General features: G+C 41.9%; 1 protein-coding gene across 2 annotated transcripts in view; it reads right to left on the bottom strand.

Moving 5' to 3' along the window:
• ARHGEF9 (Cdc42 guanine nucleotide exchange factor 9) overlaps window positions 1-21932 on the bottom strand; it is a 197952-nt gene that overhangs the window by 8143 nt on the left and 167877 nt on the right. For both annotated transcript variants that reach the window (XM_075260245.1, XM_075260246.1), the window contains 5 exons: window positions 18535-18767; window positions 15161-15290; window positions 6043-6174; window positions 4455-4698; window positions 1398-1466 (listed from right to left, as the gene is read on the bottom strand). In XM_075260245.1, the coding sequence (XP_075116346.1) occupies window positions 1398-1466; window positions 4455-4698; window positions 6043-6174; window positions 15161-15290; window positions 18535-18767 (808 nt within the window). The remainder of the gene's footprint in view (window positions 1-1397; window positions 1467-4454; window positions 4699-6042; window positions 6175-15160; window positions 15291-18534; window positions 18768-21932) is intronic.

The following is a 21932-nucleotide window of genomic DNA, read 5'->3' as shown; positions in this document are numbered from 1 at the left end:
GCCACCACCACTTACATTTCTGCAAGCCCTATTCATTCGCATGTAGTCTCAGAAATCTCTGCAACAAAATCTGCAACATGTAAGAATTGGTAGCGATGCACTTTCCTAAACTGCATAACTATTTATTTATTTATTGCAATTTATGAATAATAGATAAGTATCTATGTAGTGTATAGGGAAGCCTCGGGTAATGAGGATATACAGCAGCTTCATTACTCCGTGCCTATAAGGAGCCGCTCCGATTACAGCTGCAGTCAGGAGAACACTAAGCAGCTTTAGCCCAAGGACTTTCCCTAAAGATCCCAGTTGTGCAATAAAAGCTGTAGACACGCTTACTAGTAGCGCTCTGTCACATGTGTACACTCCTGCGGTTTGTCTGCAGAGTTCACTTCCTTATACATCATGTGTGTCTGTGTGTCATTACCCTGCAAAGTGCTGCAGATAATACGTAAACCATTTTATTATCAGAGCGATACCCAATACGATTAACCAGATAATCTAATAGTAAGCTTTCCTACAAGGAGATGACGGGGGACATAGGTGACAGAGCATGCATTAAGGAATTGCACACACAGCTGAGACCTGTAACACAAGGCAATTTTGTAAATGTATTTTATGTGTTTTAGGGCGCAGCCTTATAGTGTTAGCGCAGCTGCGGTCATTGCTGCGGTGATTGGCGATTTCATCTATGTAAGTGCAAGCAATAACTGGTATTAGTGCAGCGTGTGCATTAGTGCATTAGTCCTCAGGGTGCAGATATAGATGAATACAGTAGTAATTCAGGGAGTCTCTAGCTTCCTGCTCCACCATCTCTAGCTTCCTGCTCCACCACCTGGTCCTCTATTCAGGCAGATGCTAGTAATGCCTGGGACTCAGTGAAGACCCAATGCATTGGTCAAGAGAGCTCTGTGAGAAAGGGACTGGGTAAGTAGGACTGTCTTATGTATATGGCACAACTAAAGTGTGGGGCCAATGGAGACCATTATAATTTGTGTAGTGTTGAGTGGAAGACTTACAGTTTTCTATAGATTTCTTTGCAGCAGTTGCCTCACTTTACAGCACATTGACTGTCACAACTAAGACACAGAATCCACCGGCCACAATAGATGAAGTCACAGTGTATCTACTCCCCTCTCTCCACAGGTAACAGAGCTCCACACCAATGTATATATGGCCCATAGCCCCCTCTATAGGAAGTCACGGAATCTTTTAGGCTTAGGGGCAAAAGTTGGAATTGCAAAATTTTTAGGATTTTTTTTTAATGTGATTATTAATTTGGAAAACTAAAAATGACCAAAAATCCTTAAAAATATGTTTAACGTAAACCCACAAACAACAGGTCATTTCCAGGAGACACATTCACCTTTATCATCATCTACTTTATTTGCCGTACTTACCTTTCTGTTTGCTTACTTTCCGGACAGTCATTGCCGCTTGTCTCTTCTGATATTCAGAAATCTCGAATCCTAGGGGAACAAAATGGATGACAACTGTAACCCTTATACAATCCTAATGTCCGCTCGACATATGTCCACAATACGGTAATATGGACTCTCGGCCACAGCAGATAGTGATCAACACATCGGATACCATAGTAAATGAAGCAGGTGTACGGCACAGGGACAAAATGCTGGACGAAAATGTATCGCATACGTATATGGACTTACCATGTCTAACACAGGTAGCTTGGAAACATTGCGAGTAAATGACAAAAATTTAGATTTTCTTCAACATATTTTTACAACATTTCAGCAGTACGTAAGGATTACATGAGGCTTTAGTTCTGGTCATGACACTGTTAGAGTATCTTAGTAGTCAGATTGTCCAGTCAATGGCATGAAATGTGGCAACTGCTTTCTAGGTCCAAGTCATTGGGGTTTCCCATCCACTACTCATGTTGTCTATGTATTCTATAAGATATGTCCTTCCTCGTCTTTCCTCTTGGTTGGATATGTCTTCATATGTGTGGCATGAGATAACCAGCTTTTCAAAGCAATATGGTTTCATATGCATTAGTTATTCTATGTATTCTATAAGAGATGTCCTTCCTCGTCTTTCCTCTTGGTTGGACATGTCTTGATATGTGTGGCATGGGATAACCAGCTTTTCAAAGCAATATGGTTTCATATACAATACGTATTCTATATGATATGTCCTTCCTCGTCTTTCCTCTTGGTTGGACATGTCTAGATATGTGTGTCATGGGATAATCAGCTTTTCAAAGTAATATGGTTTCATATACAATACGTATTCTATAAGATATGTCCTTCCTCGTCTTTCCTCTTGGTTGGACATGTCTTGATATGTGTGTCATGGGATAACCAGCTTTTCAAAGCAATATGGTTTCATATGCAATACTTATTTTGTGTATTTTATACGATATGTCCTTCCTCGTCTTTCCTCTTGGTTGGACATGTCTAGATATGTGTGGCATGGGATAACCAGCTTTTCAAAGCAATATGGTTTCATATACAATACGTATTCTATAAGATATGTCCTTCCTAGTCTTTCCTCTTGGTTGGACATGTCTTGATATGTGTGTCATGGGATAACCAGCTTTTCAAAGCAATATGGTTTCATATGCAATACTTATTCTGTGTATTTTATAAGAGATGTCCTTCCTCGTCTTTCCTCTTGGTTGGACATGTCTTGATATGTGTGGCATGGGATAACCAACTTTTCAAAGCAATATGGTTTCATATGCATCACTTATTCTATGTATCTCTATGGTTGTGTTGTTGACAAAGGTTTTGTTAGAACGTCACAATATTACACTAAATTGGATAGGGGATAACTTGCTTATATAGCAAACCTTTGTAATATCAAATGTAACAATGTAACGTAGCAGCTCCGATGTTTCCCAGTTTTATCGCTTCATCTCTATATATTGATACTATTCTACCTCTGGTTGCCCCAAAGCCATTTGTGTAATAGAGAAGTAAGTAATCCATTGTAATTGTCATTTGCCGTAGTCATTTTTTCCCCTAGCCCGCTTCTTGGTGTATATTGGTGTCGCGCTTATTGTAACGATCCGAATATTCCTGTAATATTGTAGCATCACATAGACAATAATCCTCCAGTAACCACAGCTGGAATCTCGGCATAAACAGAAATGACTGTAAGGTTTTCATACACGAGTAAGGGAACGCTGGGTTAGAAATGGATTCCCGTTACATAATGTGTTAAATCCTGTGTTTCAGACGAGTATAGTATACGAGTATCGCCGCTTGAATTAAGACTCGGAAATATCTCCACCCACACAATGAATTCACCTATTTTCAGCAGGCAATTACATAAAAGCTTTTCATAACCTGCCACAAGAAATACAGAATACTAAAGACTTAGACGAACAGGACATGGCACGCCGAGCCCAAATTATTGGCAAAAACTAAAACGTATTGATTTTTCACATTTTCCTTCCCGTTTACGGAGCCATTAAAGTAAAGCTCCACTTTAGATGCCATTTAATAAATGATGGATTTGTATAAATATCTGTTTCTTTATGTAAGGAAAACACTTGCAAGTATTCCAGTAATAACCTATGGCTATGCCCAGTGGATATAAGGAAGATATCGACATTTGTTGCTGTGCAGTAATGCACATGGCCATTTTTATGTGTTTAGTTGAGGGTATCTGTGATGGTTAGTTGATGGTACTCAGGGTGGTTAGTTGATGATATCTATGGTGGATAGTTTATGATATCTATGATGGTTAGTTGATGGTACCTACAGTGGTTAGTTGATGATATCTAGGATGGTTAGTTGATGGTACCTATGATGGTTAATTGATGATACCTATGGTGTTTAGTTGATGGTATCTATGGTGGATAGTTGATACCTACAGTATAGTGGTTAGTTGATGGTACCTATGATGGTTAGTTGATACCTATGATGGTTAGATGATGATATCTATGGTGGTTAGTTGATACCTATGATGGTTAGATGATGATATCTATGGTGGTTAGTTGATGATATCTATGATGGTTAGTTGATACCTATGATGGTTAGATGATGATACCTATGATGGTTAGTTGATGATATCTATGATGGTTAGTTGATGGTACCTAGAGTGGTTAGTTGATGATATCTATGGTGGATAATTGATGATACCTATGATGGATAGATGATGATATCTATGGTGGTTAGTTGATACCTATAGTGGTTAGTTGATGATACCTATGATCCGATCATACCATTATAGATGTGTTTTCCTTTGATAAGCTATATTACAACATGTCTTATATTCACCTGAACTATTAATTCACAAAAATAACTAAATTACAGGTGATCTCAGGACTATTTTAGTGGTAGCAGCAGCATCTGATCAAAACTACCAACAGATTCCCATTACATCTATATCAACTTAGTTCAAAGTTCCTACAAAGAGTTTGGTGCTGAGCTAATCCATACAAATACAAGCTAAATAGTTCTGTTTGCTCCAGATGATGATCTTACCAATCTTCTCATCTTCCTGCACCATCTTCCTTTCTTCCCGGAAGGCGCGCATCCACCTCAGCTTCTCCTCTAGCTTCTTGGCAATATATAGATGCATTTCCTCAGTTTCCTTGTTTTGCAATTTAAAGGCATTCTTCACACTCACATTGAAGTCTTCATCCCGTCCATCATCTACCTCTATGACGTCATATCTATCCATGTCCATTCGGCCCTTATAGTACAGAATGTCCCTGCGAATGAGGTCCTGTGGGCAGCACAAGGAAGGGTTATCAGAAGGAACGGTAAAGTCTAAGTCCCCATAGCATTGGTGGCATAACTATCATTATTAGAAGCTCGGTAACAGATCCATTATCCTAACAGAACATGATGGACTTCTAAAGGGTCCAACAAGACAAGTATCAAAGAAACCTGACGGAGAAGGAACAGATGTACGAGCAGAGCCAAAGTCTCTAAATGCTTATGGCTGTGGTCCATAAATGTCACATCTCTTGAGCTATGTATCATAAGGAGCATCAGTAGATACTAAAACGTACCTAAAGGAAATTTCCTCATTGGCCGGCGTAGAAATAGAAAGGAAAACCCTATCTGTTCTGAAGGTCAGGAAAGTGTAAATTGCAACGATTTGGACAAAATCCAAGAAAAGGCAAGAAACCATCTGCAGAAAATACTTCTGCTGCTTTAGAGACTGCCAGGCCTGGTGCAGAAGGTTTGGGAGATAGCAAGGTGGGTTAATAACTTATAGCTGGGAAAGCAAGGAGCAACAAAGATATCAAACTGAGAAGTCATCTCTGCCCAGTGCTCAGGATTAAAGATGCAGACATGTATTATTATAAGCTGAAGAACACCCCAAACAGCAAAGAGCCGCCATTCTGAAGCCAAACGGCCAGCGCTAAGGGCTGTCAGCAGACGTCAAACGGTAGAAGAAGTCTGAACGTATAAGGTGAAAACATACTATAGAATACTGTTTACGTATACAGGAGTCCATTACATGTAAGAAATAGGATCGTTATATTAATAACCAGCGTAATCCACCGCATGGAAGTAATAAATATACAAGTATTAAAGGCCATTGAGACCAAGTATTGGCTTCAACAGTCGATGGGGGAGAGACCGGATATCATCGATGAGCCTGAGGTCACGTGTGACTCCGGCCTCAGCATACAATGGAAAGGTGACCATTAGTAGACAATGGAGCTCCAAGGACAGAGAAGTATAGTATTTCTATCTTGTACACCTCTCAGCCCATATGTAACATTCATGTTACGCTAACCCAAGGGACAACATTTTGATGGCATATACCATTGCCTTAGAAAATGTGACCTGTGAGACTGGCTGATGTAACATCAGACATGGCAGCTATAAAATTATTAGGTGAAATGGGGAATATTTGGATATTGTGAGATATACTATGTCTGCCATCTTCCATACACTTATTAGGGATGCCAATTATATCACTAGAACCCTTGGAAGTCATATATGCCATAATGTTCGATACATTGTAATAACAGTATAGTTTGGGTTTTCCGGGTGAGACTGGCATGTTCCAGCAGGCGACACAGTTACAAATACGTTACAATGGTGCTTTTACCTTTTTACATAGAACCAACTGGTGATCGAAGAGGAAGAAGACTCTCTGTTGCTGGCGTCCATATGGCTGGTAAATCCATTGCATTTCCCCAGTATAGATAAGTTCTGAACTTCTGTCCAGGATATCATCACCCTATGAAATACAGAATGATAAAGTACAGTGAATACCTCTTGCATTTAAATTAAAGAAAACTTTGCTATATAGTATATGGCTATTATAGACTGGTGGCGTGCCCTTGTAGACCCTTGTTGTAGGAAGACCCTTCAGTGGTTGTCCAAGGCATCTTCTGTTATATTGAATGTAGACGGCTCTGATCAGGTATCGATAGCTATTTCTGCTTAAGTAAAGGTGCAAAGATGTACAAAACAGGACCCCGCTCTGAACCCCAAAGCATAGAAAAGTGAATATAATAATGTAAGTATAATATAAGAAGTTTAAACAATAGAACAATCTGCTCTATGACATGGTGTCTTATCATTTAGTCTGGTGCTAAAAATCCCATTTCTCTCTGGGGCAGGGACATGTACAATAAGGAGCAGTCTGCTGCCCCATCCAGTAGAACTAGTTTGGTTTATTTACATGTAATTCTTCCAGGAGTAACTGTACAATACCAAAGAAATAGCGGAGAAAAGCTCAAGTGACATCATATAGGTCCATAAACACTGAACTGCAAATATAGGTCAAATACATGCAGGCATGACACAGGAAAAGAGCAATCTATATACACAAGCAGGAAAGTATGTGTATGTGAATAATATCCCAGAAGTAGATACAACTACTGAGAAGAATTTTCTTACATTGTAAGATTTCCAAAATATTCAGTCCTTTGCACAGAGAAAGCAGATTGCAGACACATGTGTGGAGGATGTGAGGAGAATCAGCCCTGCCATTTGTATTCATTGTAAATGGAACTTCCCTAGTTACAGGCAGTGAACTGCAAATTGGATGGAAGGGAGATACCAAGCAGCAGGAACTTAGGAGAGTTTTTCCAGGCAAAAATAGAAACACTTATTCACTTATTTGATCACTGCCAGTACAAAGGATCCGTAGTATCGTCAGGTTTAGTATGTTTCCTAGTAAGTTTCCAAGTCCTATACGGTTGTAGCATTGTGGGCCCCATAACGGTGTTTCGAAGTTTGTATTGCTCTTTGTATTGTCACCCTGTTCGTCCTCTGATGTTCCAATCCCACCCTAGAGGTGGTGGCATCAACGCCTCGGAAGTAACAGCTTGGTAAATACAAAGAACTAAAGCATTAGAAGATTTCGATTGCTAATAACACTGTTCAGCCACATTGTATGAAAGGGAGTGATTTAGTTGTGGAGTGGGTGCAGTAATTCCTGATTTAGTGAGTGGCATCGCTGTGTTCTAATTAGGGACTCACAGACTGATTAGCTCTGCAGGCGAGGGGGAGATCAGACGGGAGCCAAAGCAAAAGCAACCTCGTTTTTTTAATTTTTTTTCCACCAGGCTCCCTTTTTGATGCTTTCTGTTGTTTGAAAACCCTGTTGTAGTCTCTGACTTTATTTTCCTCAAGAGATTTGCTGATCAAGCTGGCCCTGTCTCCAGAACAGCATCTTAGCGGCACGATGCACGGTTTTCAGCCCAGCGTTTGATGTGAGAAGGCATGAAAAAAGGGCTTTTAAATGTGAGTTTCAATGCCTTACTGGAGAATCTGAACACACATGAAAGCATTGGAGTTGACAGCTATGTAGGCAGTTCTTCTATTATGTACAAAACCCGTTAACCTTTCTGCTGCTGGAAACGGTGGATCAACTCCGGGATTTTAGTCCCTTGTTGACTAGTGGGGACTCCACTAGCTGTGGTCTAGCTTACGCTGTATAGCAGGGGAAGGGAACGTACAGCTCTCCAGCTGCTGCAAAACTACAACTCCCAGCATGCATACTGGCTCTGCTGTTCTTGGAACTTCCATGGAAGTGAATGGAGCATGCTGGGAGTTGTAGTTTCACAGCAGCTGGAGATCCGAAGGTTCCCTACCCCTGCTGCATAGTAACTGGAGCACATCCATGGTAGACAGCATATGTCGTGCCAAACATGGTGGCAAATCCCATCTGCACAAACCAGTCACATTGTTTCCTGTCCCTTCCAGACGTTTCCAGCTTTCCGTTCCTCTTCTTTCAGAAATGATATCCTAAAGTGGACCTAAAATCTGGCCAAGTAAATGCACCCATAGAGTTAATGCAGGGAAGATTACCAAGAACACATCCATCTATAAAAATAGCATTTAAGCGACATAGATATCAGGAATAGTAAACTTCTGCCAACAACATGGTGTTAATGTAATCACCCTGAGACAAGGCGACCAATAACACACGCCAGTTGCACTTGTTTCTGCAGCAGAGTATTCAATTTGGTTTCAATTAGGTTCTCCGGGTCTCTCAGCTGCCAGTCTTTGCTCCCTATCAGCTCCGCCGAGGATTATTCGGGGCGCATTGAAGCACACAGCTGTGACTCCTTATTTAGAGGGGACTGGCTCAGTCAGATAACAGATGCAGCTGGGAACACGTCATGTATACAACGCTGGAGACGCCGGGTTCTTCCAAGGGGAAAATTATTCCACATTGGTTGACATATTAACCCTGTAACCTTTATTTTGCAATCCATCCGCTGGTAAGATAGGATGGATTGTAGAGATGTTATTAATATGGGAGAGAGACGGGATCAACGTAGGGATATGGGGACATTATCGTAACAACTAATGAGACCCAAAACCTGTCTTACCATAGGCCATATACAGACCAAGATGATAGGGATGACTTCCGGACTATAATAGTGATGGGCGCTCCAATGTCAATGGGGCTGGCCAATGATCTATTGTGTACACCATTGACCCTAAGCTATATGAAGATTGTGGCCCCTACCAGGCTAAAGATTTTGGGTTGATATATGAGTATTCATAGCAATACTCACTCCAGCAATTCTCTATGTTAGGTTGTACATACAATGCCTACTTAAAGGGTTCCGCAGAGGGGACGTCACTGCGAAAGCTAGGCGTAGACATTCACCACCCGCACTATAACGCTGCCCCCTTACTTATGACTTGTTGCAGCTAGGAGTATATTTACAGGTACATATAAAATGCTACTGCCACTATACGCCACTTTTAAGTTGCCTTTTAAGTGGCATATACTCAACATTGGTGAGGGATTCCAGGGGCCACGTTTGGGCTTCTGCAACACTGTACTGTACATCAGATTTGTAGCTAGGATCCTTTCTCCTGGGACAAAGATTCTGCATTTCTCCATCACAGTCCTGTATCTAAATACCTTTGCCAAGGCAGATTGGCTTGTTGGTGACACCTCGTTGGCTCTCGGCAACTAAAGAACATGCCCTCAAACCCCCACTAACCAAATCCCTGCCATACACATTTTAGGCCCGGTTCACATCTGCGTTCAGGTTTCCGTTCAGGGACTCTTTACTCTCTGCATGTTTTGTGCAGTAACCGAGCGGAAAGCACACAAACCCCATTATAGTCTAGAGGTCCGCGGCTTTCCCAGGTAATGCATATAGGTTTCCATTTGGGATCCCGAACACAGATGTAAACTGAGCCTTAGAGCGGCGAGTCTTATTGTCTTTCATACAGTAACATTTGTTTAAGAGTTACAGCAACGTATTGCCACAAAGTTCTGTTATTTTCATGCTCAGTCCTGAAGTATCAAACACAGGTAAGCGGTAAAATCCTGCCGTGTAGAAATCCTCTACAGTGATTTCCCTTTATTACGTTATTACCTATTTTAATTATTCATTTTACTAAATCTAACAAATAATTTAAATCATCTTTAAGTTTTATGTCGTCTATAAAAACTGCCATTAGTCTTTATAATAAAACCCAAGTAAGTGAAGATGTGGGTGGGAGGTGTAATGGTATAGTCAGTGTAGGCGGTGCAGAGACACGGATTATTAACTTTTATGGGATTTATTGTGTTTTATTGTTTGAGGTTTTATTGTATTGCTGTTTTCTGAGTCTTTTATGTTTATGTAATGCTGTAACATGATAAATTCCCCTTGGCATTCTTTCCTTCCTTCCTTCCTTCCTTCCTTCCTTCCTTCCTTCCTTCCTTCCTTCTTTCCTTCCTTCCTCCCCCTCTCTCTCTCTTCCTTCCTTCCTTCCTTCTTTCCTTCCTTCCTCCCCCTCTCTCTCTTCCTTCCTTCCCTTCCTTCCTTCCTTCCTTCCTCTCTCCCTTCCTTCCTCTCTCCCTTCCTTCCTTCCCTACCTTCCTTCCCTACCTTCCTCCCTCTCCCTTCCTTCCCTACCTTCCTCCCTCTCTCCCTTCCTTCCCTATCTTCCTTCTTTCCTTCCCTACCTTCCTTCCTCTCTCCCTTCCTTCCATCCTCTCTCCCTTCCTTCCCTACCTTCCTCCCTCTCTCCCTTCCTTCCCTATCTTCCTTCTTTCCTTCCCTACCTTCCTTCCTCTCTCCCTTCCTTCCATCCTCTCTCCCTTCCTTCCCTACCTTCCTCCCTCTCTCCCTTCCTTCCCTATCTTCCTTCTTTCCTTCCCTACCTTCCTTCCTCTCTCCCTTCCTTCCATCCTCTCTCCCTTCCTTCCCTACCTTCCTCCCTCTCTCTCTTCCTTCCTTCCTCTCACTCTTCCTTCCTTCCCTACCTTCCTCCCTCTCTCCCTTCCTTCCTTCCCTACCTTTCTTCCTCTCTCCCTTCCTTCCCTACCTTCCTCCCTCTCTCCCTTCCTTCCCTACCTTCCTTCCTTCCCTACCTTTCTTCCTCTCTCCCTTCCTTCCCTACCTTTCTTCCTCTCTCCCTTCCTTCCCTACCTTTCTTCCTCTCTCCCTTCCTTCCCTACCTTCCCCCCTCTCTCTCTTCCTTCTTTCCCTTCCTTCCTTCCCTTCCCCCGTTCCTTCCTCCCTTTCTTCCTACCTTCCCTCTCTTTCTTTCTTGATGTCACCAAGTTTGATATGACTTGTAACATGTTAAATACAGTTGCTATCAATTTAATTTGACACACTGTATTTGAAGACAGGGGCGTAACTACCGTGGTAGCAGCAGTAGCAGCTGCCACAGGGCCCGGGCCATTAGGGGGCCCGGTGACAGCCGCTACCGCTGCGGTTTTTTTTCAATAGGCAGTTACGGGCCCTATTCACTTGCCGATCCTGGCTGGGCCGGGATCGGCAAGTGACACCGCGGGCCCCACAGGGGCTATCATTATACTCGGGGGTCTTTGCAGACCCCCGAGTATAATGACCGGCGGATCGGGAGAGGTAATAAACATAAAAAACTGTTACTTACCTCTCCGCGATCCTGCCAGGCCTCCGTCCTACTGTTGTCTGACGTCACATGAACCCGGCATGCTTCCCGGGTCATGTGACGTCCGACGTCATTAACGAAGGACGCGAGAGGAGGACAGCACAGGAGCCGGGGAACAGGTAAGAAGCAACAGTGGGGTTTTTTTTAATGTTTTTATTCCCGATTTAGTCTCCGATTATTATACTCTGGGGTCTGAAAAGACCCCAGAGTATAATAATTGTTTATGGGTGTCCACAGAGGGACACTATTGGGGTTAACACTGTGTGCAGGGGACACTATAGGGGTTAACACTGTGTGTGCAGGGGACACTATAGGGGTTAACACTGTGTGTGCAGGGGACACTATAGGGGTTAACACTGTGTGTGCAGGGGACACTATAGGGGTTAACACTGTGTGTGCAGGGGACACTATAGGGGTTAACACTGTGTGTGCAGGGGACACTATTGGGGTTAACACTGTGTGTGCAGGGGACACTATTGGGGTTAATACTGTGTGTGCAGGGGACACTATAGGGGTTAACACTGTGTGTGCAGGGGACACTATAGGGGTTAACACTGTGTGTGCAGGGGACACTATAGGGGTTAACACTGTGTGTGCAGGGGACACTATTGGGGTTAACACTGTGTGTGCAGGGGACACTATTGGGGTTAATACTGTGTGTGCAGGGGACACTATTGGGGTTAATACTGTGTGCAGGGGCAAGTAAGTAAGGGACATAATAGAGTGCGGAGGAGGGGGTCAGTCGAGGTCTTCGGCGTCAGTTGGGATGGGGGGGGGCCCCATGTCAAAAGTTCGCCACGGGGCCCCGCCATTCCTAGTTACGCCACTGTTTGAAGATATCTATCTATCTATCTATCTATCTATCTATCTATCTATCTATCTCCTATCTATCTATCTATCTATCTATCTATCTCATATCTATCTATCTCCTATCTATCTATCTATCTATCTATCTATCTATCTATCTCCTATCTATCTATCTATCTATCTATCTATCTATCTATCTCTCTATCTATCCATCTCCTATCTATCTATCTATCTATCTATCTATCTATCTATCTATCTCCTATCTATCTATCTATCTATCTATCTATCTATCTATCTATCTCCTATCTATCTATCTCCTATCTATCTATCTATCTATCTATCTATCTATCTATCTATCTATCTATCTCCTATCTATCTATCTATCTATCTATCTATCTATCTATCGTGTGATTTTATTGGCACATAAACGACTGTATATATTAATAATCGCATCTCCACTGTGAATAAAAAACACCAGTAAATACCTTAAATTGTTCTCATAAATGAAGCTGGGAAACATCTTTGCGAGCATTACTAGGTAACAACCAGCACAACCTCCATTACAGCTCCCGTGTGAGTATCTCGCGGTTTATAGAGACTGTTTAATGGCTGGTTAATAGTTATTAGAGACACTTTCCACATCTGCATCTTATCTGCCACTCAGGAGCTGCCTTGTATTGTAGCTGAAGGGGGAATTGTCTCTAGTGTCTATATCTGCTATATACGGTATATACAGTAAGAAGCAAACTGTTCCAGTAATTGTGGACAAGATGCCAGAAAGTTAGAATGTGTTTAATAAAAAAAAATAAGTGTCGATTTTATTCTGTTAATTAACAAAATGAATCGAATGAACAAACGAGAAATCTAAATCGCAACAATGTAGCGTAAGGATATAACCCTGGAGAGCCCTGATCATAACAACTCGTCCAGTCTGTCTGGGATTACTGGAAGAGATAGAAGGATTTCTGTTGAGTTTCTTCAAAAACTATCTGTACTGAGAAGAATTGGGGGAAGGGAAATGGTGGTCACGCCAAATATTGATGTTCATTTTGTTAATTGACCTTTCAGACGACCAGAACAATGGACACAAGGACTGCTAAAATGGCGGACACCAACAGTGCTTGACGGACCCATTGAGTATAATGGGATTCAGTATGGTATAACTTGTGAAGACCCAACAAATACAGGAATATCAGTCTGGCGGCTTCAGGCAAACCGTGGCTGAAATCCGACTATCATGGACGCCCCTGCCCTTCTCTAAACCTCGCCATTCACTAAACTAAACTGATGGTCCTCACCTTTATATTCCTACATCCTTGTAAAGTCTATAAACTGCTACAAACCTCGCAAAACAATAAAAACTGTTCTATCTCACAGATACATTTTCTCTCTCACCGAAATCAAACAGCCGGAACAAATCGTCTAGAAATTACTGATAGAGAATAGGTGGAAACCGAGAAGAGCATCGTCGTCCAACGTCCCTGCCGCCATTTACAGTCAATGACATTTATTGCATATTGTCTGCATAAAGCCAAAAATCAGAATCGAATCATTGTTTCTATGACACAAAACCGTATTTCGGTAGACGCTTCTCCTATGAGGATACAATGTGGTAGCGTTCTGCAATATGGAAGGCGTTGGTAATTTGTGAGCAATTCCATTAGACGCACTAATAAATTACATTATACTGACCATTGTTTCTTGCAAAAAAAACAGAATCAAGCAAAATAATCGGAATCTGCGAGAAACCAAAGAGTAATAGAGCCGGGGCAACAATGAACAATAGTGGAAGTGAGCGGCAGAAACACAAGAACTAATGTGTAAAGTGTTAACACTGAAGGGGGCAATGGTGGACAGTCACTAAGGGCAATTTGGGCATTGGATGTCACCCCTTATACAGCGCCCTTATCACACAGTTACACAGTATACAATGACACTGCCCAATTAATAAACTAAGGAATGAAATTGCAGCCTGCTGACGTTCCTTAGGTTTGAGCCCACTTGTAGTATTGGAGGTATTAAGGCCCAGCGGTGCCTTTCTGTAATGACTGGTCACAACCCCTAAGGCCAACTGTGACACATCTGAATCAATTATTTTATGCCATGACATCATTGCCTTCATTTCATCACAGTACACATTAACCCAAACCTATGACATCAGAGATCACACTGACCAACTCCTGTGACATCACAGATCACATTGAACCACTCCTGTGACATCACAGATCACATTGAACCACTCCTGTGACATCAAAGAACACATTGACCCACTCCTGTGACATCACAGTACACACTGACCTACTCCTGTGACATCACAGAACACATTGACCCACTCCTGTGACATCACAGATCACATTGACCCACTCCTGTGACATCACAGAACACAATGAACCACTCCTGTGACATCAAAGTATACATTAACCCACTCCTGTGACATCACAGTACACACTGACCTACTCCTGTGACATCACAGAACACATTGACCCACTCCTGTGACATCACAGAACACAATGAACCACTCCTGTGACATCACAGAACACATTGACCCACTCCTGTGACATCACAGAACACATTGACCCACTCCTGTGACATCACAGAACACAATGAACCACTCCTGTGACATCAAAGTACATAGTGACCCACTCCTCTGACACCATAGTAGACATTGACCCACTCCTGTGACATCACAGTACATCATTCCTTAAAGGAATACATTAAGATTTAGAAGGACATATGGCTCAGGCGAGGGGTGAACAGACCCACAACCACGTTCTGAGCTCTCTTTGCTGAATGTGCTCATTGTTCAGCGAGGCCTCATCCTGAGTTTTGCTCTGAAGCTCCAAGTTATTTCTGAGACCCCTAGAACGAAAACTAAATGGAGAAGAGACCATGGAAAATAGAGACTGACTGACCAAATGGGAAGAGAGAAGAAACATTCACCCAACTGGGACAACCAGAAATTTCTTAAATAGTCCAAACACCAGTCCCGATATCTTATCCTTTATGTTACAGATGACGCGTTTCTCACTCACCTCCCAGTCCAGAACCGATGCCTGCCACTGAGCGATCTTGTCGATATTCTCCAGTCTTCTCTTCCGCTCATTGATCTGTTGAGTGACGTTCCTCATGACAGCGAGAGCGGCTGCCACATACCTGTAGTCGCTGCGGACACACAACATACATGTCTCAATTGTAACGTCCACATTGTTCTCTGGTCTAATGTACATCTATAGTGGGGGATGGCAATAGTAAACTATCTATCTATCTATCTCCTATCTATCTATCTATCTATCTATCTATCTATCTATCTATCTCCTATCTATCTATCTATCTATCTATCTCCTATCTATCTATCTATCTATCTATCTATCTATCTCCTATCTATCTATCTATCTATCTATCTCCTATCTATCTATCTATCTATCTATCTCCTATCTATCTATCTATCTATCTATCTATCTATCTATCTATCTATCTCCTATCTATCTATCTATCTATCTCCTATCTATCATCTATCTATCTATCTCCTATCTATCTATCTATCTATCTATCTATCTATCTATCTCCTATCTATCTATCTATCTATCTATCTATCTATCTATCTCCTATCTATCTATCTATCTCCTATCTATCTATCTATCTATCTATCTATCTATCTATCTATCTATCTATCTATCTATCTATCTCCTATCTATCATCTATCTATCTATCTCCTATCTATCTATCTATCTATCTATCTATCTATCTATCTATCTATCTATCTCCTATCTATCTATCTATCTATCTATCTTCTATCTATCTATCTATCTACCTACCTATCTATCTCCTATCTATCTATCTATCTATCTATCTATCTCCTATCTATCTATCTATCTATCTATCTTCTATCTATCTATCTATCTATCTATCTATCTACCTACCTATCTATCTCCTATCTATCTATCTATCTATCTATCTCCTATCTATCTATCTATCTATCTATCTATCTCCTATCTATCTATCTCCTATCTATCTATCTATCTATCTATCTATCTATCTCCTATCTATCTCCTATCTATCTATCTCCTATCTATCTATCTCCTATCTATCTATCTATCTATCTATCTCCTATCTATCTATCTATCTATCTATCTATCTATCTATCTCCTATCTATCTATCTATCTATCTATCTATCTATCTATCTCCTATCTATCTATCTATCTATCTATCTATCTATCTATCATCTATCTATCTATCTATCTATCTATCTATCTCCTATCTATCTATCTATCTATCTATCTATCTCCTATCTATCTATCTATCTATCTATCTATCTATCTATCTCTCTCCTATCTATCTATCTATCTATCTATCTATCTATCTATCTATCTCCTATCTATCTATCTATCTATCTATCTATCTATCTCCTATCTATCTATCTATCTATCTATCTATCTATCTCCTATCTATCTATCTATCTATCTATCTATCTATCTATCTATCTATCTCCTATCTATCTATCTATCTATCTATCTATCTATCTATCTCCTATCTATCTATCTATCTATCTCCTATCTATCTATCTATCTATCTATCTATCTATCTATCTATCTATCTCCTATCTATCTATCTATCTATCTATCTATCTATCTCCTATCTATCTATCTATCTATCTATCTATCTATCTATCTCCTATCTATCTATCTATCTATCTATCTATCTATCTATCTATCTATCTATCCATCCATATATTGTCTATCCTATCCCTTATAATAGAGGTCCCTGTTGCTGCCAATAATTGGGATATTCACAAACAGCAGATAGTAATGCAGAATTAGTTTCCATGGTAAACCAGCATTGGTAATAGGACGTATAAGATCTGATGGAGGAGCTTTTATCCGGCTTATTACATATTGCATAGAAGTAATCATCTGTAAATAAAATGCAGAACTCGGGGGGACGAGACCCCGTGTAAGACAGGAGAAGCAATAACCACATGACAGATCTCTCGCATTGTATTCATGGTGTCTTGTCCTATAATAAAGAGAGACACATGCGATCTGCTATATTTGTTGGGAGAAGGTAATCCATCTTGTGCAGGAAAGATACCGCAGTCAGACTATTGATTCCAACCTTATGTATTCATTTTATTCCATTGGATATCAAAGCTGGTTAATTAGAGGAGTGGGTGATGGCGGCCGCCCCTGCCGTAGGGTAACTAGCTGCAAGAGCCGACCCCTAATGTATGGCGGAGAGAGTCCAAGGTCCCCCGATCACTGATCACCATGCACACAGACATGTCATCTGGGGTAATGACAAGATTGCTGGGTCCCTATTGTGGATAATCCAGGGGAAAAAGTGTAGACACACCGCGCCTAATCTAATCCAGAATATGCTAAACATTCCTACAAAAGCTGGGAATGAACCCTACATACCCCGGGGAATACTGAGTGTTGGTATCTGGTATCTGGCCTCAGAGGTCGCTGATACAGTGATATATGTGAGCGTTGACTTTGTGTTGCAAGGACAAATGGACACCAGAAGCAGACAATGGAGCACTGGGGAAAAGGCAAGTATGATTTATTTTTTATGGGACACCCCACAGCCTCCTAAGGGGTTTATCTATTTTCCAGTCAACCCCTTTAATGCATCCAGCACATGCACAAACACTAGAGCAGGGATCAGCAACCTTCGGCTCTCCAGCTGCTGTGAAACTACAACTCCCAGCATGCTCCATTCACTTCCATGGGAGTTCCAAGAACAGCAGAGCAAGTATGCATGCTGGGAGTTGTAGTTTTACAACAGCTGGAGAGACAAAGGTTGCCGACCCCTGCACTAGAGATTCTGCTGCCTGTATCTGTGCACCTGCACAACACCTTCAGCAACTCTGCAACGGCAGGAAGTCAGGTCCGGCCAAGGAAGTGACCACCTAAATAAATCCCTGTCCATTGCCATCTGCTTTTGTGTGTCCGCTGAGTTTGCATTGCTCACCCTATTGTCACATGGCTCCTGTACCTAGATGGACCTATTCCATTTACAATGCTACATTTTATCTTTCGTATAATTTCTTACGATCCATTACAAGGGGCCCCACGTGCCATAAACTATGCAGCAAAAAATGCAACATTTTACAGTCCCTGCCAGTCCCAAGCTCGCGAATCCCATCCATACATTGCAGAATAATACGCACAGCCGCACACGCTACAAAAACCATCACAATTTTGGAAATTGCATCATGCCAATTATACCTACGGAAACGCCAGCAGTTTAGCTATAGGTATAACGGAAGCAGAAGACCTCTGTGGACTTTCTATGACACCTTGATGCATTGCTGCCGTGTTTTTTCCCGCTGTGCTGTTTTGCTGCGACCTGCTACGAGAGGCATTGGCCTTAAAGGCATTCTGTAAGGGTCATCTGGAGTATTACCTGTGTTCCTGTGCTGTGTATTTAAGAAGCTCAGCCAACTGTAGCGGGTATTTGCAGATCTTCTGTACAGGAGTCAGAAGAAACCCATCTATCGCTATGTCGATCATCTGCTGCAGTAGTCGGCACGCTTCAAAGAAATGCGTGTACCTGCTGTCCTTCATCAGCTTGGAGAGCTCCATGCAGGCATCCAAGTGATTATTGCAGTACTCTGAGTAGATCCAGAACCCATCTTGCTGTGGGGAAAAAATAGAAACGGGATTTATTGGGAAACCGGAGGCAAAAAGTTAAAATGCAACAACACGAGTCATTGAAAACGGCAAAGAAGAACTCTATGATACTACAAGATGAAGGGCTGACGTCAAGGGTCATCTACTATCACTTCTACTCCCCGATTATCCCGACCTAAACATTGGTTTCTAGGCTTATTTTTGCAAAACCACATTGTCTATTAAAGGATTGGATTCGTCCTTAGGTGACCATTATTATTTGGTGTTCCCAAGGACAAATGCAAAGTTTCATATGTCATATATATGCACATGGGTTGCGACGCCTCCTGTTGACACACCTGTCCTTCACACCACGGTTTAGAACGTCTTCAATCATCCAGACAAATACATCAGAATAGGAGGCACAAGTGTCCCTGGCTAATAGCTTGGATTTCCAATGATATTAAGGAGAATGATCCGTCTCTCCTCCACCAGCTAATACCTCGTAATGAGGCACATTGATTAAATGCAAATGCTTTGACCTGTCCGGTCCCTGAATGCCCGGATCTCCCGCCGGCATATGCAACCTGTCTAATCGGAAAGAAAAATGAGCCGTAATGATCCCTCATTAAGGCCCGGCGCTATCTTTGCTCATTGTAGCCCCTACACCTGCCTCAAACACCTTGGTGACGTCTCTTAGGTTGGATCATATAAGGTGACGGACATGGGGAAGGTAAAATGTTTAACTTATGACTAAAGTAATGTCTTGGGATGGAGCCCCTACGGATGATAAATGGAGCTGGATGTGGTTTCATTTGAGACATTTTTCCTGTAAATGAAGGGGAGGGTTAATCATTTTTCGGCATACTAGCAAGAACATTTACATAAAATCTAACGGATTGAAGCCAGAGCTTCAGATACTGAACATAACCCTCATGCAGAAAGCACCCGGTAGCTGCTAATATGGGCGTGAGGATTTACGGCACACACATGACACTGGTTACAGCCGGTAAGTCATCCAGGGAATGTCCAGTCATTGCTTCTTTGGGTTTCATGGCAATGACTTATGCTAGATTCACACCAAGCGGACCCCTGAATGGAAACCTAATCTGCTTAAAAAAGTGGTTATCCAGGGAACGGAATAGGCTATAATGGGGTCGGCCAAGCGGAAAGGGGAACGCAATCCCCAAATGGAGTTCCCGCGCTGGCGTGAACCCAACCTTAGCCTTTCTTCTGTTGTTCAGCCTATACTGGGGAATATACAAATCCCAAGCGCTGGGATTCTATGGTTAAAAGGAATTATTCTATGAAATGTTTGGGAAGTGCTGCGGAATATGGTGACGCTAAATATATAAAATGTATTATCATTATAAATGCAACTAAGTAACTAAACTAGAGAATGTATCAATTATAAGGTATTAAACATACATTGTTTCCATTGATAACTTACATTGGTGTGCTCTAGTTTTCTTACGCCAGGTTCACGCTAATGTTCGAGGATTCTGTCCCCGATTCCACTTAAAATATACAGAAAGAAAAGCCCTGCAAGTATGATGGTGGAAACCCAGCGGATCCCATTATAGTCCATGATGTCCAAAAGTTTCCACGCGTAACCACTTTTTAAGTGGATAGTGTTTCTGGTGGACCCAAAGATCGGAAACCCAAACGCTAATGTGAACTTTAGCTAGTTCACATCCATGCACCATTCTTCTTGGTCTGCTCACTCCAACTGGTGATGCGTCTTCTCTGCTGGTCAGAGACTGTCAACTAGATATCAAGACAAACAAGACGTTCATGTCCACCAAAGCTTTATTCACTAGGTGGACGCAGTGGTGCAGACGAAAACTAGAGGGGCGACCACTGCCCCTAATGTAAGTCATCACAACAATATCTTATGTCACCTACAGCACATCCCAATGTCCCTTCCTACTTTATTTTCAGACTTAGTAACCCTTATGGATTTGTCACCGGAAAGGAAGGGAAAGTCAATGTAGCATTTGCTTTATAATATACTTTAGTAAGAGCCAGATTGTGCTCTGAGCCCTGCGAGGGTCCGCGGGTGGTCATCCCATAATCCATATCATTGGACCCTACGAGATGAAGCAGAGGAAACGCGTGTATTTAGAAATGAAGCGTCGTGCCCATGAATGTACAAGAGGACTGTGCCCAAAAGGCTCTTACATAATAGTGGTCTATTCATTGCAGATAAAAATCTAAAAAAGGGGAAATTATAATCTTCTTGACGTTCCCTGACATATTCACAGATGATGAAGGCCAGACCTGTGTGGCTTATGTAACAGCACGTTAAACTAGGCTGAAACCCTCGGGCATTTAGTCAACTGAAGTGTAATGTTCATTCTACACGCTGGGCCGACGCATTTTACTGCTCAGCTGCTGTCATTTAGGCAGTGTCAAGAAAGCAGACTCAAAGCCATTTCCAGCAGCAGCAAAACCTGCACGGATCTTTAACCCATTTACTGCCAGGGTCAACACTCTCCTGCAAATCTTCTGCCTTTCCATTTCAGATTTCATTGTTGTGACAGCCGGTGCAGAAAGCAATGCAGGACGAAATACTATAAAATCTCACTATAGTTCCATCAAATTCATAGAGCAAATTGTCCTGCATCATTCTAAGACACCGGCAGGACCTTCTAGACCAGCAAAGGTATGAATAGCTGTTACATGCGCTACCCGTCCACTAGCAGGCTGATCTGTGCGGGATTCAGCACCAATGCTTATAACTTATAACACAACACCTTTAAGGGCAATCTAGCACCTCCACATCGACTACCACCACCATGTTACTTTGTTATATGTGTCACTTTTGTAGATTTCGTAAAAAAACAACCTTGAAGTCTTATGATGCAAATGGTGCACAAAATGACAATTATGTTGCTAAACCCGAGATTTTGTAAGGCAAAGAAGGGGCTTTTATCAGTGCGACCTATCCAGCTGCACTTCAACCTGCCACCAGGGGGCCACATGGAGATCCCGAGGCCATTATGTGTGGCCCCCAGCAGAATACGTATCTGGTAACCACGCACATACCCTTTTTCTAGTGTAATGAGTAACGGCACGTAGTACGAGAGCAGGGAGTATTAAGCACTAATGTTGTACTGTGTGGCCATCTTTGTCATCGTTCCATATATAACCGGAATAATGGGGGTCTTATCACCCATGTGGAATACTCAA

The sequence above is a fragment of the Leptodactylus fuscus genome, chromosome 11, assembly GCF_031893055.1.
Source record: "Leptodactylus fuscus isolate aLepFus1 chromosome 11, aLepFus1.hap2, whole genome shotgun sequence".
NCBI lineage: Eukaryota > Metazoa > Chordata > Amphibia > Anura > Leptodactylidae > Leptodactylus > Leptodactylus fuscus.
This window is presented reverse-complemented; position numbering and strand designations above follow the sequence as displayed.